The following is a 27914-nucleotide window of genomic DNA, read 5'->3' as shown; positions in this document are numbered from 1 at the left end:
GGCCATGGCTTTACCTAACAACGAGGCCCGGAGTGTTAGTGGCTTTCTCAAGTAGAATATCTTTATTCGTTTTGGCACTCCTAGAGCAATCATTAGTGATGGGGGTTCTCATTTCTGTAATAAGGCATTTGACACTTTGCTTGCAAAGTATGGTGTCAATCACAAGGTTTCGACCCCTTACCATCCTCAGGCTAGTGGGCAAGTTGAGGTCTCCAACAGGGAGATTAAGAGCATATTGTGAACGACTGTCAATGCAAATTGGACTGACTGGTCAAAGAAACTGGATGATGCTTTGTAGGCTTACAAGACTGCTTACAAGACTCCGATTGGTATGTCTCCATACCAGTTGGTGTTTAGAAAAGCTTTTCATCTCCCGGTTGAGCTAGAGCACAAGGCCATGTGGGCTTTGAGGAAGTTAAATCTTGAATGGGATATTGCAGCAAATCTTCGGGTGGAGCAACTCAATGAGCTTGATGAGTTCCGGTTTCATGCCTATTCCAGCTCATCCTTTTACATGACAAGTATGCTCGTAGCAAGGAACTCAAAGAAGGTTACATGGTTCTCTTATTCAACTCCCGATTACGACTGTTCCCAGGAAAGCTCAAGTCAAAATGGAGTGGACCTTTTGACGTGGTGCTTGTAACTCCGTTTGGTGATCTTGATTTGAAAAACAAAAATGGTGAAATCTTTAGAGTTAATGGGCACAGAGTGAAGCACTATCTTGGCAAGTTTGATGACAGCCACGTGGTGGTAATGATCCATCTCAAATGATTGATGGTAACCTATGTCGTGTCGCGACATTAAATCAGGCGCTTCTTGGGAGGCAACCCATGTGTTTTTCTTCTTTTTGATTTTATTCTTAGTGTAGGCATTATTTTGATCTAACTGGTTGTGAGATGTGTGTAGGAATGTTTGATGCAGTGCAGGACTAAGCTAGAAAAATTGTGCAACAGTCTAAAGATTGGACCGCTGACAGCGCTCCATTTTTCGTTGTTAGTGGTATCCTTATCGCGGAGGCGGAAATTGGCGGCGGATGCGAGAATGAGTCCTCTCTGAAGTTTCAACCGCGTATGCGGTGCATTCTTTGCGGTCAGTGGTGCCTAACCGCGGCATCGTACCATTTACCGCTCTCAGTGATAGTTTATATCAAGCAAGTCTTCTATTCTTCACAAGCGCGAACCACAATGATTTACCACGGCCGCGCCAGGTAAGTTTTGTGGGCCCCAGAGTGTTTTCTATAAATAGGCGGTCATAAGGCCTTTTACCCTTTTCGCCCTTTTGACTCTCAAACTAAAATCACCATTGTTCATCCACGTCCTAATCTGCACAAACACAAGAATTAGACTCTATTTTCATCGCTCATTACACATCCGATAATTTCACTCCTTCATTATTCTTTAATTTTGTACTTGTTTTCTTTTCACTGTTGGTTTTTACTGCTTCTTCTTTTTTTCTTTTAACTTTGACCTAGGGTTCTTTAGTGTTAATTAAATTAGGCTTAAATAGTTAGGGTTGATTAATTAATAGCTAGTTAGGGTTAATAATGTAGATGATATTGCTAAAAGCATGAACAATTTGAAAACCTAGGTTGACTCAAGCCGATTTTGACTTCTGCGGCCGCGGAAGATTTTCCGCAGTCAGCGTTCATGTCTGCGTTTGGAAGTCTTGATGACCGCAATCAATGGTGGAAAATTCCGCTGATAGCGGTCCAACTGCGATGGTCGCGCTTCTTTTCTCGCAGTCAGTGGTGCTTAGGATTAGAGAAGCAAATATCATAGGTCCGTGGCCGTGGTTGATTTTTCGGGGACAGCGGTGCAACCTCTGCGTCCGCGCTCAATTTACCACGCTCAGCAGTGCAATAGAATCAGAGGGTGGGTAGTCTAATCCCCACACCTCCGCGGCCACGCTGTATTTTCTGCGATCAGCAGTGTTCATTCCGCAGCCGCACTTCATTATCCGCTGTCAGCGGTCTGCAATTTTATTCAAGCACTGTCAGTTGTTCTTTTGCTTTTCTGCACTACTTCTTCTAGCACTAGTACTAACAGTTTTTTACTGATTATGTTTGCACACAATGGTAAAATCTAGAGGTGGCGGTGAGAAACAAAAGGGGAAAGTAGAGTCCTCCTGGGGTAGGGGACAAGGGCAAATTAAGTTAACCCCAGCAATACGGAAATCAATTAGGTAAATGAGGAAGAACATTAGAGCTGCAGATAGAGCTGCATCACACTCAGAGTGGAGTGACTATGTCCCCTTCCGGGAGGCCTCAGAGGGTGACTCTATGCCAACATATGTACCATACTTCCCGGGGAGACTTAGGTTGATAGATGAGCCGATACCCCCAGCCTCTCCCACTTCTCATGCCTTTTCTGAGTCGTCTAATAACTCAGTGGAGAGTGGTGAGTCCTCAGCTTCAGCCTCACCCACAACTTCGTCACCGGCACATGATCCCAAATATGTAGATGTCGAGGTACCGGATGATGGGAGAGGGGGTGATACACATACCGGAGTTGTGGAAAGGACAAGAAACCTAGAGGTGTGGCAATAGAGGTTTGTCAGTAAGCTGGCATATCACAAGTTCAGGAAGTGGTGGCCTAAAAAATCACTCATATATGAGCGTCATTTCATAGAGAGGTATCTTCTGCCCCACAACCCCAATGTGAAGCAGCACTTCAATGAAATAGTGGGATGGGAGTACTTCACTAGCAAGGTGTCGGATGCTAATGAGCACCTAGTCAACGAATTCTACGCCAATGCCTCATACATCAAAAAGGGCACAAAAGTGACTAAGGTGCGGTACCTGAAGGTCAAGTTTGATGGGAAGATGATCAATGATTACCTGGGATTCAATGATGAAGATGAGTTGCTGTACTTAGAGAAGGTGGTGATAGATAAAGCAGCCCAACCATGGTTGGCATCACTTTGACGCAAAGGGTTGGGAGACCTTTGTGTGTAGTAGACTAGACCTCACTACTCACAAAAATATCATACCGGTTTCCCGGGCAATTGTATTGGTGGCTATCATGGCGGGGTTCCCGATCAGTGTCAGGAATATCATATCTGGGGTGATCACCAGAGTGGTCAATGAGGGTGATAGATCTTACCCCTTCCCAAACTTCCTCACCATGTACTTGGAAGATCAGGAGGTGGAGAAAAGAAATTTCGATGTCATGGTAAAGCCCAAGAAGCCCTTCTCATGGTACAGCCTTCAGGGTCCAGGCAACCCCAAATCCAAGGGATCTAAGAGCAAAGCTACTACTTCTACTGGCCAGTCTGAAGAGCCAGCAACGGTAGTCACTACTTCATATCCTCCCACTGCGATACCGGATTTTGCCTCCGGACCATCTACTTCCATGCCGTCCTCAGTGCCCTCCTCCTCAGCATACCCGTTGACTATTCACAGGTTGAACCAAACACTCTCGAGTATCAACAATTGGATGCTGGTAGCAACTTCTAAGATGTCTATGCTATCCAGTTCAGTGGCAGCCTAGTCAGTTCCCGCACAGCCCCAGGTGCCAGTTTCAGTGGAGGAGTCCCTCAAGGAGCTTCTGGACAACCAGAAGACACTCCTAGACAACCAAAAGCTTATCATAGATGTTCTTGCAGTTCAAGAAAGATCAATTAAGAAGCTGAGCAAGCAGACAAAGAAGCTGAAAAAGACTCGAGCCTCAAAGGAGTCGGTGAAGCAATTGAGGGGAGAGGTGGAGAAGATGAAGTCAGCTGGCGACCTACCATCGGAGCTTCTATCACATGACCAGCTTCCAGCAGCTCAACCAGAGCAGGTTCAGGAGTAGGAGACTGAGGGAGAGCCTAGGAGGAGGAGAGTGATGCCCCGGTTTGATGATGTAGAGGAGATTCGGCTGGAAAACCCTGAGGGAGGTGCCTCAGGCCAGTCATAGGACCCCGAGCCAGGTGATTCAGGCACCCTGCCACAGGACCCCATGCAGACAGAGGACCCATAGTGACTTTTCTTTACTCTCTTACCCCCTTTTGATCTTATTTTTGGTTATTTAGCATTGAGGACAATGCTAGTTTTCATTTGAGGGGGTGACCCTATTTTGATTTGATGATTTGATAGTTAGGTTGTAATGATGAAACTATTTTTTTCTTTATGCTTCTTTTTCACTTTTGGTATGTAAATAACTTTACCATTTATTTCACTTTTCGTTACTTTTCAATCTTGGTCTGTATATAAAGTCACTCTCTCATGTATATATTCATTCCCTCTTATGTATATTCGTCTAAATCCCCTATTATACATATTTAGTTTACTTTCCGCATTTTACTTCATAACTTCTTTTGCAAATTTCCTTAATAGGATAACTTCTCATTTCATTTAGTAGCTTCTTTTTCGGTTCGTAGCTTCTTATTTTACAAGTTTTTGTGATCAATAAGTCTTTGGTTTTCTTAATGCCACGGTTCTTTCCAAAGGTGGAGTTTGTGTGAATCGGGTGGCTCTTCCCAATGATGGATGGCATGACAACCTTCTTAAGGGTTTGAGTCTGTTTTCTTTTCGTTTTTGAGTAAATAGTAGTTGTTTTCTTTTCGTTTTTGAGTAAATAGTAGCTAGTGAACAATGGTGCCTCAGGCAAAGCTTCACTTGGGCCTAACATATTTACCTTTGACCTTATGGTTAAAAACAAATTGGTGTGTGTAGGATGGTGATAGTTGTGACCTTGAGACTCTTGTGTTGATTAAACAATCATCGAGTGGTTTTTTTGGAACAATTTGCGTTGCTCAAATCTTAGCTAAGATTGTTGTGGGCCCCCGACTCTGTCTCTTTAGCAATCTTATAGCTTGTGTGGTAAGGTTTTGATTTGCAAGTCCAAGTCCCGTGCCAATAGGTTTAGAACTTGCCCTGAATGTTTATCTAGGCAAAATCCTAAGTGTAACTCGACTTGAGAAGTGATTATAGGCTGTCATTGATCCTAATTAAGACTTGAAAACATCCATAGCCCATTAATGATGATATCCCTAGTCAACCCCGTTGAGCCATAGCCCTTATTCTTTCAATAACCATGATACAAGCCTTTATCCGTTCTAAAATGATCCTCTGTTGGCACCCGATCTTTCCTTAGCACAAGGCAAAAACATAAGTTTGGGGTGGAGAACCGAGGAATGCAAAAGTGATAAAAGGTACAAAACTAAGAAAAGGAAAGGCAAAAAGGAAAAAAGAAAGAAAAGCCATAAAGTCAAAAAGAAAGTGAACAATGTGGAAGAAATGAAGGGATTCAATAAAAGCAAAGATGAAAGGCTTGGAAAGACTAGAAAGGATAAAAAGGATTGACATGAACAAGAAAGAGTGACAATGTGTCTCTCTATCCCCTTTTGAAGAAGTAAATGACTCAAAGACTCAAGAAATTGAGAGCCAAAATAAAAAAAATGAAGTGCTTAAGGAAAGATTAAACCTTCATAAGACCAATATATCCTACCTTAAACCAAAAGCCTTCATTACATTCCCGAAAAAGCCCTATATGATCTTGAGTTGAGTGATCTTACATTAGTGGCAACTCACATAAGGGGCAAGCTTATGGTACTTAGAGACGGACTTGTGACCTTCCTTTGAGAGAGATGAGTGTATTTTCCAAAATCCTCGTTCTGAGTGCAAATCTAAAAGTGAGGTTTGCTTATGGAGAGTTGAGGAGTATGCGTTTGGGTTCCACAATGACCAATGTAATAGAAAGAGTTTCCTTGATGAGTTGAGTCAACGCTTGATGCTTTTGTGTTGCACTATAGCCATAGTGCTAAAAAGTAATTGCTAGTCCCAATTGACTCTTGATGAGGTTACTTTAGGACAGCTAAACTTTTCCTTTATTTTATCTTGAAGAGGTGGGAATTACTTTATTTGCTTGAGGACAAGCAAAAGCTTAAGTTTGGGAGAGTTGATAACTAGGGATTCCAGCCTATTTTATGCTCCTTTTTGCTTAGGTTTTGGATTAAAAGTGTGTGTATTCCTGAAAGCTAACTTATTGTGCTTGTTTGCAGTATTTGGTCCAAAACAAGACAAGAAGGTCAAAACCAGCTCATAAAGGAGTAAAACCTGCACAAGTCAAAAGCTGAGTCAAAAGAGCGCTAACATCGAAGAAATTGACGTGGAAGGTCCACCGCTGAGGTGGTCTTGTTTACACTCTCAGCGCTGGCAAAGTTCAGAGAGTTTGTTTTGGGCTTGACAAGTCACTGCTGTCCATAGTGAAATTGCACGACAGCGGTAGCTTTAGCGTGGCAGCGGTCAAGTTACCGCCCTCAGCGTAAGTCAGAATCAGAGAGCCAGAAGTGGAGCTAAAAGTTGAAGACCGCGATCCGCGCTTGATTTTGGGCGGCCGCGGTAGTCATAGCGCTACAACGCTCTATTTTTCGCTACCAGCGACACCTCCGTAGGGGCATTTTTGTTCGAAAAATTTAGTTGTGTATAAATAGTTCTTTTTCAAATTTTTAGGTCATCTGTTGTTTAGAAGAGCACGTGGACAACCATTTTTTAGCCTTTTTGAGTAATTTTAGAGCTTGGTTAACAATTAATCTTACATTCTTCTCTTGTAATTACTTTTTATGGGTTATATTTCATCTAAATCTTTGATTTCTTCTTTGATTATGAGTAGCTAAACCCATTAGCTAGGGTTGTGGCTCAACCCTAGTGTGGGTATTTAATGGATCTTCAATTTTAGGGCTTAAATGTTTATGAGTGAATGATATTTGGCTTGATTTATGCTTTAAATGTTGAATTGGTAGTTGCAAACACTGATTTGTGCCTTTTTGACTTAGGGTCTTCTTGAGAAAGAGAGACTAAATCTAGGAAATTCAGGCCAACAAGGAATTGGGGTGCATTCAAGATATTGATTACCCCAATTAAAGAGTTAAACCTAGAAATAGTAATACCCAACTTGAGCCATGTTTGCTTGCATTGTTTGACACCCAATTGGGCTTGATAAAGTTAATTAGGGAAAAGTCACTCAAACTACCAAGAGGTATAGAGTGAGTAGTTACGTGCAATGGCTATATCATCATCCCAATTATAACAAGTTTTCCCTAAGTTTTAGACCTCGTTAGATACCCTCCTAGGTGTAAGTCACTTCTTTAGTGCCTTTAGACCAATCAAGAAAACCCTACAAAAATATCATACTTAGCTTATTTTCCTGCATCATTAGTATTAAAGTAGAATAGTAAACAAACAAAGAATGATTGGAAGAGCAATTAACAACATCGCACATTGCTAGATTAGATAGGAACCCAATTCCAAACATATCTTAGCTCTCTGTGGATTCTATCCCGACCTTTCGGGTAAAAGCTCATCGATCGCTCTTGCTACTATAGTGGTATAGGGTTGGACCCGATCAATTGCCTCAAATTTAGATCCTTTTGCTTAAATAAGTGCTATGAACTCCAATGATCTGTAAATACCTCACAAGACACGTCGTAGAGATAATGTCTCCAAATCTTTAACGCATATACAATGACTGCAACTTTAAATCATGAACGAGGTAGTTCTTCTCATGGGGCTTCAACAGGCGTGAAGCATAAGCAATCACCCTACCCTCCTACATCAAGACACACTCAATACCAATCCGAGAAGTATCACAATACACTATATATGAACTCGACGCTGAAGGTAAAACTAGAATTGGAGTTGTGGTCAAGGCCGTCTTGAGCTTCTGAAAGCTCTTCTCACAGTCATTAGACCACCTGAATGGGGCACCCTTCTGGGTCAATCTAGTAAAAGGTGTAGCAATGGATGAGAAACCCTCCACGAAATGGCAATAATATCCGGCCAAGCCAAGAAAACTCCGAATCTTAGTGGTTGAAGATGGTCTAACCAACACTGAACTGCCTCAATATTCTTTGGTGATACCTTGATCCCCTTACTGAACACCACGTTTCCCAAGAATGCCACGGGATCAAGCCAGAACTCACAATTGGAGAATTTAGCATAAAGCTTCTTCTCCCTCAACATCTGTAGTACAATCCTCAGATGTTGTGCATGCTCCTCCTGGCTGCGTGAGTACACTAGTATATCATCAATGAATACTATGACAAAAGAATCAAGATATGGCTGGAATACATTGTTCATCATATGCATAAATGCTGCTGGGAATTGATCAACCCAAAAGATATCACAAGGAACTCGTAGTGACCATAGCGGGTCCTGAATGCTATTTTCAGAATATCAGAATCCCGAATCTTCGACTGGTGATACCCATACCTCAAATCAATCTTAGGGAACACTCTCACACCCTGAAATTGGTCAAATAAGTCATAATACATGGTAGTGGGTTCTTGTTCTTAATTGTAACTTTGTTCAACTACCTATAATTAATGGACATCCGCGTGGTACTGCCCTTATTCTTCACAAATAGAATGTGCACCCCAAGGCGACACACTAAGCCTAATGAATCCCTTATCAAGTAGCTCCTGAAGTTGTTCTTTCAATTCCTTTAACTCTACTGGTGCCATACAATATGGAGGAATAAAGATGGGCTGAGTTTTCGGCACCAAGTCACACCCAAAATCAACGTCCCTGTGGGGTGGCATGCCCAACAGTTCTGCAGGAAACACACCAGAAAAGTCTCGCACTATCGGAACAGACTTAATGGTAGGAGTATAAGCACCAACATCCCTCACAAAGGCCAAATATGCCAGACATCCCTTCCCAACCATCCGCTAGACCTTCAAATATAAAATCACTCTATTGGGAACATAGTCCAAAGAACCTCTCCACTCAATCCTAGGCAATCCCGACATCGCCAACATCACGGTCTTAGCATGACAATCCAGAATAGCATGACATGGTAACAACCAATCCATGCCTAGAATTACATCAAAATCAACCATACTAAGCAGTAAAAGATCAACTCTCGTCTCTAATCCCCCAATATTCACCACTCATGAACGATACAAATGGTCTACAATACTAGAATCACCCACCAACGTAGACACATGAACATACGTAACTAAGGAATCATGGGACATATCCAAATAATGAGCAAAGTACAATGACACATATGAACAAGTGGAACCAAGATCAAATAATATGGAAGCATCCCTGTGGCACACTGAAAATATATCTGTGATCACTGCTTCTGAAGCAATGTTTTCTGTCCTGGCCACTACCTCTAGGGCGACCTCGAACTGCTTGAGTCCCACCCCGAGCTTGCTGAGAGGGTGGTGAAGTAACTGGTGCGGAAGTCATAGCTTGACCCCTCTGCTAAATGGGACCTCCTATAAGACAAGGACAATACCTCCTCGCATGCCCCAACTCTCCACACTCGAAGAGACCTCGATCCAACAATGGCGGAAGGGACAGAATCAGACCACGAGAACCAGAATAACCACTAGAAGAACCTAGTAAGAAGAACCCTGAACTGATGGTTGACCTGGACGAGCACTTCATGAACCATGGCTAGCTGATGCGCCATGATGAGCGGGACGATCCATCTGAGTGGGACTATAAGGACGACCCCTACTATGGTGGGACTATCCTCTAGATAAGTTACTGCTAGAACCACCCGAACCACGAGGCCACTTGACCTCCCTCTCTTCACGCTCATGACTACGGACCAGCTCTAGCCGCGTAGCAATATCAACCACCTCGTCAAGTGTCGCACTCATCGCAATCTCCCGAGTCATGATGAAACGCATACCATAGTTGAGGCCATCAATGAACCTCTTAATCCTCTCCCTCTCAGTGGGAACCAACCATATCGCATGACAAGCTAACTTCAAAAATATCATCTCATACTGAGTTACTAACATACCCTCCTAGTGTAGCTTCTCAAACTGGCTACGCACCTCTCTGCGAGTTTGTGGAACAAACTTCTCTAAGTAGAGAACTGAGAACTCATGCCACATAAGTGGTGCAGGACTGGCTTGCCCGCTCAACTTATAGGCCTCCCACCATCTGTAGGCTATCCCTATCAGCTGAAAAGTAATGAATAAAACTCCACTGGTCTCCAAAATACCCGTCGTGCGAAGGATCCGCTGGCACCTATCTATAAAATCATAAGCACTCTCTAACTCGGCCCCACTGAACTATGGAGTCTTGAGCCTCCCAAACCACTCTAATCTCTTCTGCTCATCATCACTCATAGGTGGGCCAACCTGGGCCCGAGCAGCTGCAACCGGCTGGGCTGGTAGTATCGCCGGTGTCTGGAGTCCCTGAGCTACCTGCTCTGGAGTACGGACGGCGAGAGTTAGAGCACCTCCCCCGCCCTGAGAAGTGGCTGGTGCAGCGGGAACCGAAACCACCTCAGCAAGGCTCGTGCATGCAATCAATATCTAGGCCAATGGGCACAGTTGGTGCCTGAGCTGGTCCTACCGGCTCAACAACATCTGGTATATGCTCCCCAGCTGGAGCAACCGGTAGCTCCACAGGTGCTACTCTATCTATAGTTCGAGCCATACCTCGACCTCTACCACGGCCCCGGCCTCTCGCGGGCCTAGCTTGTGGTACCGGTGGTCGTCTGCCTGATCCGGTCGCACGTGTGCTAATCATCTAAGAGAGAATAGAAGAATAGAAGTTCAGTTTCCAGAATCAACAAATCCTCACGATAAGAGTACAAGAAAGTGAAGTTTCCTAATGATTTGGTAGCCTCTCAAAGATAAGTACAGACGTCTCCATACTCTATCTACAAGACTCTACTAAACCTGCTAATGACTCGTAAGACCTAAGTAACCTAGTGTTGTGATACCAACTTGTCACGACCCAAAATCTCAACTTGTCGTGACGGCGCCTAACACATTTACTAGGGAAGCCGACAATCACATAACAACTAAGCATTTGAATTAAAACATAGTTTTATAAGCTCCACAGCGGAAAATCTCATAATATCTGATAAAACAACTGTAACTCTACCAGAACCATATCAAAACCTGGTGTCATAAAGTATATGAGCACTACAACATCTCAACATACCAAGCTCTAGTACAACTGTCTGAATAGAAAATAAAAGGAAGGAGAATCAAGGTTTAGGGACGTCATAACAGCTACCTTGTAGTCTCTAAGGAAGTACTGGCAACAATCTAACAATCACCCCGTCTAGATGTACCTGTATCTGCACACGAAGTGCAAAGAGTAGCATGAGTACAACCAACCCAATGCACTCAATAAGTAACATGACTAACTTTGGGATGAAAACAGTGACGAGCTTAGAAGGATACAGTTAGAACCAATATAATGACAACACAGATATCACGATGAGAATAACAATAATACCTCAGAAAATAAAAACTTTCATATTCAGCTCGTTTACAATATAGAAATTTAGACATGCTTTCAAGTTCACAATTAAAGACCAACACTGATAAGAGCATGTCAAGTATAGCTAGCATGAGGAATGATACATATCTATGCCTACATGCCAAATATGCATGTCAAAAGTACGGTATCACAGTGATATTTCCAGTTACTCACACTCTCAGAGTGCTCAATCTGTCTATCTCAAATTCCCACTCATCACACACAATCACTCAGCACTATGAGTGCTTGGCATCAATGCCCTTCACCAAAGCACATGTGTATAAATTATTGTGCATGCGCTCATTGTTGGTATGTCAGACTCCGGAGGAGCGGATCTTGCCCATGCGCTAATATAAAGCCTATAAGACCTACTGCATCGTACAGCCCGATCCACAATAATAAATAAGCCAATAAGGCCTGGTGCGGCGTGTTGCCCGTTCCACAACAACACTCTCAACTCGACCCTTAGGCCCAATTCAGTCATCAAATCTCTCAAGTCTTAAGGGCTCACAATTTTATACTGCTTAGCTCAAACAATATATATATGTAATGTAACAGTAAATGATAACGGAGATTGAGATATGATATCCAAATAAAGCATCATGATTGGGCACATAATTGCAATTAAAGCCGATAACATAAAACAACAGAAATAATCTCACTATGCCTCAATTGAATAAGTACATAAACATATTTTCTAACATGATTTACAATTTAATTACTCTAACAAGTAAGGATTTCACGGATAGAACAAGACTTGATAACAACACAGTCCTAAAGAATCAACCGAATCATGAATTACCACGGCGCACGCCCACACGTCTGTCACTTAGCATGTGTATCATCCCAACACAAATCATATACACATTTTCTAGGGATTCATACCCTCGGTTCCAAGTTTAAAAGTGCTACTTACCTCAAAACATACAAATCACAACTCCAACAAGCCCTTCCCACGCGTATCGGCCACCAAACGACTCGAATCTAGTTACAAACAACTCAATATCAACAAATAATGTTGTAGGAAATAACTTCAAACAATAAAGCTTCGATCTTTATCAAAATCAAAAAGTCAACTTCGGGCCACGCCTCAGAACCTGACAAAATTCACAAAATACAAACACCCATTCAATTATGAGTCCAACCATACCAAAATTATCTAATTCCAACCACAAATCGACCTTCAAACTTTCATTTTTCATTTTTGAAAAGTTTCCCCCAAAATCCTCTTTTCTTCACTTTAATTCACTAAATAAATGACAAAAATAAGGATAGAATCAAGATAAATGAACAAATCCGAATCAACAACTTTTACCCCGATCCAAGACGTGAAGATTCCCCTAAAATCGCTGAAAACCGAGCTCTACAACTCAAAACGTGAAATAATACTCTAACCCTCGATTTAAGATTTTAAACATTCTGTGGATGATTACACATCGCAATCGTAAAAAATCCTTCTCGATCGCAAAGAACAACCATCATTAGTAACAAAAACCTTCTATGTGAACACGCTCACAAGGTCGCAAACGCTGTGACCAATCACCCAAACCTACAGGATCGTAGACAGCCTCACGCGATCGCGATGAACAACCGTCTGAAAATCCCAGGCCTCTCCTTCTTTCTTCGCTAATGCGTCCATCCACCCGCATTCGCGTTTCACAAAAACTTAGACCTTCGCGATCGCGTCCACAACCTCGTGAATGCATAGAACAATTGCCCAGCTGCCATAAAAGACTCTTCGCGATAGCATCCCTCTTCCCGCGATCGTGAAAGAGGAAACCATAAGCACAGATATCAATTATCCAACAAAGTCCAAAATGACTCCGAACATGATCCAAATTACACCCGGGGCCCCATCCAAACATACCAACAATGCCTAAACACGATACGAACTTAGTCAAAGCCTCATCACATCAAACAACATCGAAATCCCAAATCGCACCTCAATTCAAGCCTAATGAACTATTGAACTTCCAACTTCTAAAACCAATGCCGAAACATACCAAACTAACTCCGATTGACCTCAAATTTTGCACACAAGTCATAGATGACACAACGGATCTATTTCAACTTCCGGAACCAAAATCCAAGCCCGTTACAAAGTCAACTCTCGATCAAACTTCTCAACGTTCCAAACCTTCAACTTTCCTACACCAATTCAAGCCATAACGACTTACGGACCTCCAAATCAATATTCGGACATACTTCTAAGTCCAAAATCACCTTACGAAGCTATCGAAACTATCAAGGTTAAAAGGTAACCCCAAAAAAAGTAATAACTTTTCTGCAATTTTTTGACGTCTCTTAGCACTTTCCACATTAGTCTCACCAACACCATTTACGTACCTTCAAACTCTCCGTTCAAGAATCAAATTATCCTTCTCTTAGTTGTGCTCATTTCAAATTTTAGGCCTCTCGTTTTCGGGTTTAATTTTTATACATATACAGCTTAAAGAATTTTTATACTATTATCATACTTGTGACTTTTCATAGCAAGATTGAAAACTATCTGCTATAACCAATTAAACTATACTGTATAAAGATGATAAAAATATTTATATTGTCCATATATTAAATTGATCCGTTATATCATCTTTTCCACCCCTTCTATCAAAATTTAATGTGTTCTTCAAGTATGGTATATGCTTGAATATGTCAACTTACTGTAACCCTTCTTCTATTTGGACTTAAGAACGGCGATATGAAAAAACTCACACATGCAGAGTTATCTTTTACACTAATAAAAATGACCTACAGCATTTTAAAAAAAAAAGGGGAGGGAGGGGAGATGAAGGTATGAACACGATATTAACAGCTAATTCAGCAGTCTTACCGAAGTTCATAGCTTAGAGAACAAATAAAAGCACTTGGAACGATAGGCAAAATTTGCCAAAGATAATGTGCGGTAATCACAGCCCTAAACCAGGAAAAGCCAAGTCAAACTACTACGTAACAACTCTTTCAATAAACTTGAAACATTGTGCATCCGAGATTTTGGATACCGATGCTAAGCAGATTTTAGCATCAAAACATTGCTCTTTTAGCAACATAAGCATAAGCATCATTATGACTTTTATGCTAGAAGCGCAACAAAATACGTGAGCGTGCACAGAGCGCGCGCGCACACATCAAAATTTATATGCCCATGGGACAAACCTTAGAACTATATCCAGCAACAAAATTGTAGACAAGGTTTGCTTTTGTTCTCATAGTCTAAGTACAACAACAACAACAACGACAACAATCGCAGTGTAATCTAACAAGTGGAGTCTGGGGAAGGTAATGTGTACGCAGACCTTACCCCTACCTTATAAAGGCAGAGAGCTTGTTTCCGATAGACCCTCAGTAATGAGCTTAAAAGTTGTTCAACAAAAACATGCTAGGAGTAATAAAAACCACTAAAGTAGGATCCAGAATTCATTGAAGGGGGTCAGCATCTGATTATTAGTAAATCACATATGTGAATATTAGAACAAAAATAAAATCACAGTTACAGTAGAAGATGTATGTTTCTTCTTTGGAGTTTCTATTGTACCCTATTTTCAGATAATCTCTTAGACTGCATGATAAAACTTCGCTTGAACCTTCTGACATTCATCATAAATCATCACTGCAATCTGATTGAATACAAAGTATTAGAATGAACCTATGCATGACTTAGTCAGCAAGAACTACAATGACAAAAGGCAAATAATACATATGCTAAAGCTCAGTCCCTCAGACTAGCCTATTCATTTAAGGTTATCTAAGGAATTAATTCTTCAGCAATAAAAAGGGCAGCCCGGTGTACAAGGCATCCCGCGTTCACACAGGATCCGGAGAAGGGCCGCACCCCTTGGGGTGTAATGCAGCCAGCCTACTCTAATGCAAGCATTAGTGGCTGTTTTCACGGCTCGAACCCGTGACCTATAGGTGATAGGTCACACGGAAACAACTTTACTATTGCTCCAAAGCCCCCCTTCAATCATACTGCTAAATCGTTCACAAAATCTACAGGAAGTAATACTTTCTGATCAATCGATAATCAGACAAGTACAGCAAATCACAATAAAAGCATCACGCGCAGTCTGTATTTAATCTGAAAATGGAAAAATATTTTGTTTAAGGATGATATTGTTCCCATACTCGTGGAAGACTGGTAGCCATGTGTTGGAATTGTTCCGATTTCATCAGGTTCACAGTTTACTAAAGTTTCAAACTCTAGTTCTCAGCAGAAGTTCAATTCTTATGTTATATTGGCCCTCTTTTATGGTCACTGTAAGTTGATATACCAGGACTTCAACTTGTACAAAAATTTCCTTTTTAACTTCAGTTGTCCAAAAGCAAACAAGAAAACAAGCATACAATGTTAAGACACTATCAAATGAAATCATCTCCCCTCTATTCCCAGCAAAAAGAGGAAAAATAATTGAGATAGGAGAAAAATTTTGCACTTTGGGGATCATCTTCCATTTCAATGCCACTTAAATGTGTCTCTCAGTCCAGTGGATTAAAAGATTTTAGACGGATACAAGAGACAAAGATGCAACAATCAAGTGGTTTACGAATACTACAAAAAACACGCAACTAAATATCTTCACTAGCAAACATATACTCTTCACAAAGTTTCATTCTTCAGGCTTGTCTAAGAACAATCGAGATCACACAAAGACATGAATACTTGTGGTTGTCCACTCGGGTCCCATTTAAGTTATTCATGATACAAATTTTTCAGAAGTAATTTGGCGATATAAAATGCTAGATGACATCATTAGATTCTCTAGAACAATTCCAGGAAACTAAAATCTGGTAATTATATTGCTGTATTTAACACCATAATTGAACAGAAATGCAATAAAATTCTGGTTTCAATTCAAGCTTTGGCCCTTACATAATCTATAAGGACAATGAGCTAACTTAGGACTTCAAAATGTAAATACCATTGATAATGATAATATACTTCAATAGAAGCCAGAATTCATAGAAAGGGAAAGAGTCCCATGTTCTTATTCAGTACTCTAGTATTTATTCTCTTAGACCGCTTGGACATAAAGCTTCACTTGAACTCTTTGACATTCATACATCATCCTTGCAATCTGATTAAATACCCAGTATTAGACTGTCATTTACATCTTAGCAACTACAATTGTAAAGGCAAAATGTATATGCTAAACAACTTTCGATCCGACAAACTATCTGATTCAATTTTCTCGAGGCTTATTATGGAATTAACTCATCAACAATCAATATCAGCTGCATGATTCACAAATCTGCAAGAAATATGTATTTCTGCGTCAATGGACAATCAGACAGGTACAACAAATACATCAATTGCACATATAAAGGCTCAACGTCATGTCAATGTATATTGATATCTTGGTGAATAACATATCACTCCTTTGGTAAACTCAACCCATAAGCATTTAAAGAGTCTGATTGAGAGTTATATTACAAGAATTTCAGCCACTGGAAGTTTTTGTTGTAGACTAATAAGACAGACGAATGAAAGGCAACATAATACAATCTCAAATCAAATTCTGACTCATCCCCTGACAAAACTCTAATACTAGACAAAGGTCACTGTATTTTTAATATTGACAGTAGAGCCCATCTTGTGCCAAAAACAACCATATGACATGGTTGGTTCCGTTGTAAACACGTTAACCTAATGTTAACAAGTTATACTAGGTATGTGTATTGGCAGAAGGTGATCTTTGTGGTCACATTCTCATATTTTATGGTGAAACTCCATTTATGTGCTTGGATAAATTATTGGTTGGGTACACAGCATATGGATGAATTAAGTTACTTTGACCAAAGTCGAATAACTATCCAATTACATTGATGAATCATACATGAATCCATTACGTTAATGTAACTATTAGCTACATTCAGGATTCAACATGAATCCATTAAATTAATGAATGTAACCTTCTAGATTTATTCATGAATTCTTAATATATTAATGAATGTTTTCCCCTATAGTAGGTACATACACATGGAAAAAATACATTAAATACAAGGAATAATTATGTATTTGGATGATAGTTCATTTAATCAAGAGGAAAAATCTATTCGCCTATTTATATGGCTATTGATGGCTTTGCCATATCAAATGACATTCCAAACATATATAAAGGGGTCTTGGTCCCGCTCTACACTCCCACCTAAGTTTGTAGTATTTCATCAATCATCATAACATATAAAGAAAAAGAGATGTAGAGAATGAAAATTGGGACTTGAGTTAGAACCTAAGAACTACCATCAAGTAACAAGACAAGTTAATCTCAAGTCCACATGTGTTTAATCTCATGTAAGCACGTGATTTTTGCCCTATATAAGAATTACTCCCAAAAATTCCAAAAAAAAAAATAAAACAATTTTTTGATTGTTTGCAATTGTTGTGAATTTTGTGTTATTTTCCTTGTATTATTTACATTTTTGTCTGTGCATGTTTATTTGCTAAATTAATAAAAAATACAAAAATATGTCGCATTTGCATTTAAGATTTAGGTTTGCAATTATGAGTAATTAAGTTTGTTTTACAAGAATGAAAATTACAAAAATAGGCATCTTTTGCATTTTTAGCATTTAATGTCCAAATTGTGTGATTTTATTTTTATTGATGTTTAATTTTGGGTGATAATTATTATTTAGGAGTTAATTAGTATTTTAAGATAATTTTGGTTTTTATAATTTAATTTTAGCATTTTAGTTTTATTAATAAGTAAAAGAAAAGAAAACAAAAAATAGAAGAAAATCGGAATTAGGCCTCCTCTTCAATTCTAAATTTAAGCCCAAAACACCTCTACCCAACCCAAAACCTCACCGGGTCGACCCGACCCAGTCCGCCCCATAACCCAAACTAATCCCAACCCCTATTTTCATTTTTCCTTACCCTAAAAAACCCTAAAAAAAAATCATCCGCCCCCCCCCCCCCCTCATCTTCTTCTTCTCCAAACAACCTCAAGCCCCCAACCATGGTTGCCCCGTCTTCATCTTCTTCTTCTTCACTTCTGCTCCAAACAACCACCCTCTCATAGCTGCCCTTCTGCATCTTCTTCGTCATGTTGTTGCTTCACCCACAGCCCGTCGAGCCCCAGCCAGTAGCCATGGATGAACCACCATGAACGACCATCGAGCTCCAGCTCAAAACCACCATCCCATGGCTGCCTTTTCCTTCTGCTTCGCTCTCTTCTTCGTCGGAGCAACCAGCTCCCTCCCGTCATTCCACCCACCAAACCAGCGACCACCAGAAACAGCCTCCTCACGTCCACCATGACCACGTCGTCACAACCCCAGTTCCGCCTCACGACCAGCGCAGCCAGTCCGCCATGGCCGCTGCTTTCTTCTTCTCCGTCAGTCGCTGCACATCACGCACACACACAGTCCGTCTTCATCTTCCCCAAACGACCCCTTCAACACCCAAGACAAACCAACCGTGGCTGCTTCCTCATCTCACGACCTCACAACAACCAGCAGCCTTCTTCTCCATTCTCACGCCACCAGCTTGCTTCGTCGTCAAGCAAACCAGTCCATCGACCACGATGTCCGTCACACCCTCCGTTCCAGTCAGCTCACATTTGAACACTAGGTCACCAACAGTAGTGGTACCATGAAGCTTTTCAAGATGTTAAAGACAGTGTTCGATCGGATGTTCGTCAAACGCTTCATTCTCGCGCTGAGGATCCATTTCAAGTCCCTCTTGAAGTGAATATAGTTCTTGTTGGTTTTAATGGCGACGGGGGGCTACAGGTGCGCATGAAGGGTTCTAAGCTGAATCGATCTCTTCTGTTGGTTTTTGAGGTTAGGTCTTGATTAAAGTTTTAATGACACTTCTTTGTTTGATTAGTCAATTTCATATTTTTGTACAAACAGTGACTATTCCTATAAATGTTTGCTAGCATTTTGGTTCAAATAGTTTCATTTTTGTGTATTGTTTGCTTCCCTGCTCTTGGTTGTTCATCATATTGTTTGGTTCCCTGCTCGTTCATGTTGTCTAAGTTAATTGTGATTTTGTTCCCAATAGAGTTAGTTTATTCCCTTTGTATATGTGTGAATCAATTTCGACCTTACTAGTTCAATACAATGGTTCTGAATCATTGAATCTTTTATCTTGGTTGTAATGTAGTTTGATCTAGTTTGAGTTCAATTGATGATTGTGTTTAGTGAGTTTGTTTATTCAGAGTTTGTCTGTTAATTGGATAATTGATTAGATGAATTGGTTATAGTTGATGGGGGTAGAATGGTAAATGGCAGTATTTCCAGGGGGTAAAATGGTAATTTCAGTAATTTCAGAGGGGTATTTTTGGAATTGAAAATTTGAACAATTATTTAATCTGAGTGTTCCGTCCACTAGGTACTAATAATATTAAATTAATACATTTTTTAATACGTAGTGGGGGACAAGACATAATGGTGGGGAATTAATACATTGTTTAATATAGTGGGGGACAAAGCATGCGGTAGTGGGGAATAATGGAATTAATTAAAGAAAATATATGGGTTAGTGGGTTAATACATTGTTTAATATAGTGGGGGACAAGACATAATGGAGTGGGAATAATGTATTTATTTAATATAGTGGGGGACAAAACATGTAGGCATGGGGAACAGGGAATTAAATAAGAAAAACATTAAGTAGTGGGGGCAAGGCATGCAATTATGGGAATATTTCGGGTTAGTGGTTCAAGACAAGAGTCTTGGTTATAAATAGAGTCATTTTTACACAGTGTAAGAGGAGGGATAGAGGAAAAAGTTGAGAGAGTTGACTGAATTTTGAGAAATCAGAATTTGAGAGCAAAAAGAGAAAAACAAGCTGAACTTTTACTTGAATAATTTCAGGTTGCTTTTCCTTGAGTGTTATTCAAAAATCAGTAAACTACTGCGTCTTGTATCCGTCTCTCTTCTGCTTTGACTGCGATTGCATTCTGGTACTGCTGGTTTTCAATCTGTTACTGGGTTATTCTACTGGTCGTTACTGGTTTTGTTTTTGCTGAACCTGTTTGTTGCTGTGTATTTACGCTACTGCTGCTTCTACTGATCTTCCTCTTCTTTTACTTCCAATACCAGGTACATGGCCGTAACCTTATCGATATTGTAAGCTGAAATGTGAAAGCATGAATACATATGAAGAATGGAACTTTGAAGTTTTAATTTAGCTTTTTTTCCTTTGTCTCTTTTACTGATTGTGTTTAGGTTATCTCATGTATTATTATTCTGTAAATTTCGGTTACTTTACATAACTAGGCATCTTGTAGTGATGTATAAAATAATACTCTGTTTTAGTTTGGTTATTAGGTAGTATATGTTTAAGCATGCTCATTACTGTCAAACTGTTTAACAATTGGAGTAAGAGGAAAATAACATAAGTTGGTCTTTAGTGAATCGGCTTGGTAAAACTGGTTAGTTCACTAGCTTGAAGGTTTTAATATTGTCAACAGTAGGTTAATCGTGAACATGTAGCTAAATTTAGTTAAAGCATGAATTTAAATTAATTTCGTGAATTAGGCATTATGGCATGATTTGAGTTCAAACAAGACGAGTTAACGTTTGAATTTAATAAACTTTCGAATATGCATTAGTAATTAAGATTGATTCTAGTTTCAAATAGTCGTAAATAATTAATTCCAACGGTTCAAGTCATCTAACAATGCGAGTTTAATCTAGTTATAGGATAATTAGTTTCTTTTGAACATATTATTTGTCGATTCCGTAGTTTATTTATAATTTCAATTTTAGTAATATTTCTTTCCGTTAACATTTGTCTTAATCTAGCATTTAATATGTTACGCCCCTTTTTTTTAAGCATGTAACTAATTAGGATTTTTTCTCTTTTATTTTAGAAATGAATTTAATAGAAATGTAGTCACTTTAGGATATCCTTAAAATAAATGAGGCGAGCCTCGCCAAACAAAGACGCACAAACTGCGGGGCCCTCAATAGATGTTAATAATTACTTAGATTTCGGGAGTGGCCATTTAACGAACTTCACGGCTTTCCCCAAAGATAATAACGCGTTAGACTCTTTAGACGCGATTTTAATTGAATTACATGCTTAAATTCGGGTGCGCATTTATGTGACCCAAATCCAAATCTCAACGGAGTCAGAACGTATTAACAACCACGGGTGCATTGATTGTGACGTGGTTCGAGATGCATTTTCACGACGTTGCAATTCTATAAAAAAAAAAAAAAGCGGTTTAAACTTAATAAAAGCACACAAGTCATAACATGTATAAAAATTAGATATTTAGCCATTACAACAATTTAAGCGACCGTGCTAGAACCATGGGATTCGGGGGTGCCTAACACCTTCCCTCGGGTCAACAGAATTCCTTACTTAGAATTTCTGGTTCGCAGACTTCATTTGGAAAGTCGAATATTTTCCTCGAATTGGGATTCAAGATAAATCGGTGACTTGGGACACCAAAAGCCAAACCTTTCCCAAGTGGCGACTCTGAATTAAATAAATAATCTCATTTCAAATATTGTCACTTAAATTGGAAAAACTCCCTCACGCATTTATCCTTCGGGGTAGGCGCGCAAAAAGGAGGTGTGACAGCTCATATCCGCTCAAGATACATACTATTATTCTTACCATTTTTTGATTATAAATTGTTGAGCCTAAAGCATTCAAGCATGTGGTATTTGAGCATTAGGTTGTTGGTTTACGAACTTATAAACTGTTCAATGTTAGCATTATTTAGGTTTATATATGCATTCTACATTAGAATGACTAGCTTAGGTGATATAAATGTTTGTTTCACCATAATAGACTCTTCTAAAACTTGTTTCAGATAATTTTAAAAAAATTCAATACTATATGTGTTAGTAATTGTCATACAAAAAGGGAAAATTTGGTTCTTTAACTGTTATTGTTTGAACTTGAATTGGAAGTTGTCAAAGTGACGTACAACCACAAAAGGTTAGAGTATTTTAGTATGTTTTTTACGTTCAAATTTTAGTCAATAAAATTAATTAGTATATGTTAATTAAATAATGATAATTTACATTTATTAAAAATAATCTTACTTAAAGTAAGTTGATACACAAATGTAATATGTGTTTGAATTAATTTAAAATTATAAACGTTGCACCAATAAACTTATTTTTGGTGTTACGAGCTTTAAGGACATTTTCAGTCATTTGGACAGAAAAAGTGATTATCACATCAACAACTTATTTTCAGCTTCAACACTTTTATTCAAATACATAACTGCTTAATCATAAATTCAGCACTCGGTGCTTAAAAGCTACTTGAATTCAACTTGCCCAAAAGGGCTCTACATCTTCAACAAATATGCATAAAATCAAGCACCCAACAAACTAATCCTCGTATGGATCCATATAATAATATAAAAAATATGTAATTATACCTTCAAGAGTCCAACCATAGCACCTAGGAGTGCCAGATAACATGGAATTCAGCAAAGCAGAGGCAGTAGCAGTGTGATATGGAAACATCGTTTCCACTCTTATACAGCTCATTTCAACAGGTGACCTACAAAATATAAAGGAAAAAATGTATCTGGTTCAATATTATATAGAAACAATTAATGATAAATATTCTTGGTGAAAATTTATACTCCATCCGTCCCAATTTATGGTCTAAAACAAGTCATACACATTTGTGTAGATACAAAACATTTCATTAAAGGAAAAAAGTAATTTTTAAAGTTAAATTATTTCTAAATATATAAATATGTTATTCTTTTTTAATATATTAACAGTAAAATGCGCCACATAAAATGAAACGGAGAGTATATATATGTTTTTTTTTTTGTGTATATATATATATAGATAGATAGATAGATATATATATAGATATAGATATGGATATAGATATATATATATATATATGCAAAAATTGAAAACAATGTTTTCGGATAATGACCTGAAAATGCGAGCGGTGAGTGGTTTCTGTGAAGGGATACGAATGGGGGAGGGAGAGGCCTTTGGTTTGGAACTACCGGAAAGTCTAACGGCGGCTGTTCGGCCGGAGGTAGTGGCGGAGCGGAGGAGGGATCTGGCGGTGAAAGTCGCCATGTCTGTTGAGGCTACTAAGCAGATGCAAAAAGGGCTTTGCTTTGGGGTTTTAGTTTCTTCAATTTGGGGTTTATTTCATACTAGTATTTTATTGATTCACTTGACTGAAAATCACATAAGTTCAATAATTATTAATTTTAATACATCTAAAAATGTTTGATAAAATCATAGCCAAATAAAAATTGGGGTACAATTTAAAATACAACAATGACGACGATACAGTGAAATCCACTAGGAGGATGGAGTACAATCTAAAATGCTTTTCGGAAGAAAAAAAAATGTTTCAGTTGTTCTGCCAATAAAATGTTTTTTCTAACAAGAGACATATAAAACTAGTCACATTCCTTAAGCAACAGAGCGCCTGTAGCTCAGTGGATAGAGCGTCTGTTTCCTAAGCAGAAAGTCGTAGGTTCGACCCCTACCTGGCGCGTTAAATTCGTTTTTTGTTTCTTTTCCTTTTCTTTTTGTTTATTAAAAGTTGTGGATTATATTTCAACTTACGTCATTCAAAGCATTACTAAATGGATGATGAATATTGTCTAAAGACTGGATACAAATTCAAACCAATTATCAAAAAAACTCAGTAGTTTTATTCTCCTAAAAGAATAAGAGAAACGATTCACAATTTAGCTTTTAATTGGAATTTTTACATTCCTATGCCATAAGAAACTATATTACCCTCAATGTTTAAGGTTTGATATAATTACATTTAGTATACCTAATTACCAATTATATACCATTAGTGATTTTTAAGGGTATTAATTACGCTCCTAATTTAATGGTACCGTATATTCCTTCTAATACCACTCCTCCACGTTTCTCTCTCCAATTCTCTCACCTTCACCCACGTTTCCCTCCCACACCCATGATTTCTGTATCAAAATCTCATTATTTCTTCCATAGCCAAGGCATTGTCGGCACCTCTGCAATCTTGTCCCAATGTTTTTGTGTCCAGGGAAGATAAGCAAGCCTGGTCGATTTGATGGCTATGATTTCGGTTTCTTCATTAATATAAGAGGAAAGGAAAAGAGAGCAGCAATGCCACCATTGACAGCCATTAAAAAGCTTTGAAGCTTTGAGTTCAAATTTGGGTTTTTAAAAATCATTATTTGTTTGGTTTGGGTGTTGTTGTAAATAATTGAGAATATGGTTTGGAGTTTATATCTCAATTTTGAGGGATTTTGTTGAAGATTAGACTTGGTTTTGGCTAAATTCAGATTGAAACTCGAAGAAGAAGAAGACATGACACACATTATATTGCAGCAATTGTAGATAAATTATAGAAAAATTGTAGACTATTGTTTATTTATTTTTGAGCTTTTGTGTTTTTGTGTTAAAAATTTTGATGGGAGCTCGTTGTTCAACTTCGTCTGTTTTGGAGCTAACTTGTGCAGAGGAGAAGATGTTTTTTAAGTTATATATATTGCTATACCTTTAAATTGAAGAAAGTATGGTTGTATTGTATTTAAAGAGACGTGAATTTGTAGAATATGTTGAATGTGAGGAATAAGTCAAATAAGACTCACAATGGCTTGTTTTCTACATTTGTTCTACAATAAAATTGTATATCATTTGAAAAATTAATATGAAAATACAGAATTTCAATGTTTCTACAAATTATCTACAAATTTCTACAAATTGTTCATAACAGAATTTATCTTTATTTTCATGCATGTTCGTCTGGAACACTAAAGTTACTTGATATGCCAACATCTTCCGTTATAGAGGAATACAACTTATCTACAATTTTCTACAACTTTCACACATTATTTCCACACAGTGAAATACAACTACAATAACATAAAACTTACATACAAATTTTATGCAAAGTTTGTACAATATGTCTTTTGTATATTTTGTATATGATTTATATATGGTAAACATTAATTTCATACAACTAATTATATATTATACAACTTATCTACAAACCATCTACAATTTTCGTACATTATTTCTACTAAGGTATATACAACTATAATATAATACCACTTAAATATAATTTTTATACAATGTTGTTCAACTTTCATACAATAGTTAAATGAATAAAAGAAAAATAAATAAACAACAGAATATAATTTTTCTACACTTTATCTACAATTTTTCTACAATTTCTGCAATATAATGTATGTTATGTCTTCTTTTTCTTCTTCTTCTTCTTCTTCTTCTTCTTCTTCTTCTTCTTCTTCTTCTTCTTCTTCTTCTTCTTCTTCTTCTTCTTCAATCTGAAATTCAGCCAAAACCAAGTCTAATCTTCACCAAAACCCCTCAAAATTGAGATATAAACTCCAAACCATATTCTCAATTATTTGCAACAATACCCAATCCAAACAAATAATGACTTTTGAAAACCCAAATTTGAATTCAAAGCTTTTTAATGGTTGTCAATGGTGGAATTCCTGCTCTCTTTTCCTTTGCTTTGTATTACTGAAATTTGGACACAATTGCGTTTGATGTAAAAGAATTGTAGAAGATTTAGTCGTTTTTTATTTGTGAAATCAGAAAAAAGTTTTAAACACAGTGTATCGAAAAAGCAGAGACGCTAAATTTGAAATGAAACTGACGAAGAAGATTAATGAGCGTGATTTGCGTTGTAGAAGATCTGGAAGAATATTTAATCCACCAATTTTAGCGCGCCTAAATAAGGAAGCCTACAACTACAATGACTCCTTATTTAATGAATTGTCTATATTTTATAGAAATACTATTAGCATGAAGGGTAATATGTAAACTATGAACATATTTGGTAATATAGTTTCCTATATGGTATAGGAACGAAAATTTCCCGTTGTAATTTGAGTTACTTTTATTACGGGCCATCTTCTCTAATACATTGTGTTGCAATGTGACACAAAGTCGCTGTGACATTTATAGGAAAAAGAATCGGAAATAGCCTGATTTATAACTGATAATTTAAAACATAGCCCCAGTTTCAAAAGTAATCGAAATTTAGTCACTTTTTCATGTAAAGATAAAATCTGAACAAAAATGCCCTTAAATTCTGAAAAAATAACGGAATAATATGTTGGAGTTTGAATTTTTTACATATGAGATTTCAGCATAATGTGCTGGAATTTCATAATGTGCTGGAGTTCCAACATAATATACTGGAAGTTTATACGTAGGAGCTCCATATACATGCTGGAGTTCCATGAAAAATGCTTTCCTAGAAAATGTTTTCGTAGAAAATGAGTGATTTTGTAACTTATTTTTTTTTGTTTGGCTGGTGAGTAAAAAGTTTTTTCTGGTAAATATTTTCTAGTGTTTGGTTAGAGAGTAAAAAATATTTTTTTATGCTACTCTCCCCATCCCCCTTCCCCCAAGTCCCTATGTTTCTTGTGCTCCTTCCTCCTCCCCAAATACCCAATATTTTCATGACTTTATTTTCTTTCAAGAATTTAATTATTTTTCTAAAAGTTCATACAAATCCAAATGAACTAATATGTTGGTTTACTTTTTTATGCAAAAACACCGTTGAAATTTGTGCTTCATAACTAAAAAATACTTTTTTTGGTTGAAAAAGAAATTACTATTTTTACAACACGAAAATACTCTTTTTGTTGCAATAAAAGAAAATAATTTTTACTATATTATTTTATTGAAATGAAAGAAAATATTTTTACGTCATGAAAAAAAAATACTTTTTTTGTTAAAATAAAAAAAATACATTTTTTATCGTGAAAAGAAAATACTCATTTGTTAAAATGAAAAAAATACTCTATTTATAATATGAAAAGAAAATACTATTAGGGTGGGGTGGGTTGGTAGGGGTTCGTGAGGATGGGAAATGGGGGGAAGTTGGAAAAGAGTTTTGGAAAATGTTTTCCCTTCTCTTAATAGGGAAATATTTTCCTCCAATTGGAAGAAAATAAATTCATGAGAAAAATATTTTCCAAAACATTTAAGCCAACCAAATATAAGAAAATTGAAAAATATTTTCCATAAATTGTTTTCCTTCGTACCAAACACCTCCTAAGAGGTCTCTTAATCAGTCAGTTGGTAGGAGAATCTTTTGAGTATTGAAATATAACTTATTTTTTTCAGCATCTTTCTGAATTAAAGTGACACAAACCGTAGATTTCTCTGTGATATCCTAGTATCTGATCATGATTAAGTATTTAACTTATATACGGGCCGTGTAACTTTTTTTTAAAACACTATTAGGTACTTTAACCCGTTGGTATGAACGGTTACTTGTTATATTTTATCTTTTAGATAAGGGTGTTTAAACCGAATTGGAAAATTGCACCAAACCGAAAAATCAAATCAAACGATTAAAATTCGATTAGATTTAGTTTCGTATTGAGTAAACAAAATCCGAACCAAACCGTCATAATATATATAATTTTAAGAATTTATATAGAATTTACTTTAAAAAAAAGTCCAGAAATATTTAAGATACTCTCATGGGATGTAATATTCAATAGAACTATGAAGTGCATCTATTTTTATCTACTTTAAGTAATGGATGGTATCATCACTTCATTATCAAGTATTGTTGAAATGTGTCAATCTCTTTGTTCTTATATATTCATATTTCAAGATCTATCAAATTCCTATATCATTTTCCTATACCAGAAATGCTCCACCAGCTGAAGCATCAACAATGTTCTTCACGCTATCTGACAATCCCATGTAAAACCGCTGCCCCAACATCAGATCTGGA

General features: G+C 37.8%; 1 protein-coding gene and 1 non-coding gene across 5 annotated transcripts; one reads left to right on the top strand and one right to left on the bottom strand.

Annotated features, from left to right (window-relative positions):
* Positions 1–14358: 14358 nt before the first annotated feature.
* LOC107770486 (protein NUCLEAR FUSION DEFECTIVE 6, mitochondrial) lies at positions 14359–23421 on the bottom strand. 4 transcript variants are annotated; one of them, XM_016589802.2, is made up of 3 exons: positions 23100–23410; positions 22582–22706; positions 14359–14841 (listed from the first exon to the last, which is right to left on the bottom strand). In XM_016589802.2, exons 1-3 carry the CDS (start codon positions 23249–23251, stop codon positions 14822–14824), a joined length of 297 nt encoding a protein of 98 aa, XP_016445288.2. In that variant the 5' UTR covers positions 23252–23410; the 3' UTR covers positions 14359–14821. The 4 variants fall into 4 exon arrangements, with proteins under 4 accessions (XP_016445288.2, XP_016445289.2, XP_016445290.2 ...); XM_016589803.2 differs by lacking the exon at positions 14359–14841 and adding an exon at positions 15998–16299 and having other exon boundaries at positions 23100–23412; XM_016589804.2 differs by lacking the exon at positions 14359–14841 and adding an exon at positions 15998–16473 and having other exon boundaries at positions 23100–23408.
* Positions 23422–23608: 187 nt separating this feature from the next.
* Positions 23609–23681, top strand: TRNAR-CCU (transfer RNA arginine (anticodon CCU)). The gene has a single exon. It is a non-coding gene; the product is annotated as a tRNA-Arg (tRNA).
* Positions 23682–27914: the final 4233 nt, after the last annotated feature.

The sequence above is a fragment of the Nicotiana tabacum genome, chromosome 1 (genome assembly GCF_000715075.1).
Source record: "Nicotiana tabacum cultivar K326 chromosome 1, ASM71507v2, whole genome shotgun sequence".
NCBI classification, from domain to species: domain Eukaryota; kingdom Viridiplantae; phylum Streptophyta; class Magnoliopsida; order Solanales; family Solanaceae; genus Nicotiana; species Nicotiana tabacum.
The sequence above is the reverse complement of the archived record's forward strand: the minus strand, read 5'-3'. Positions and strand labels throughout refer to the sequence as shown.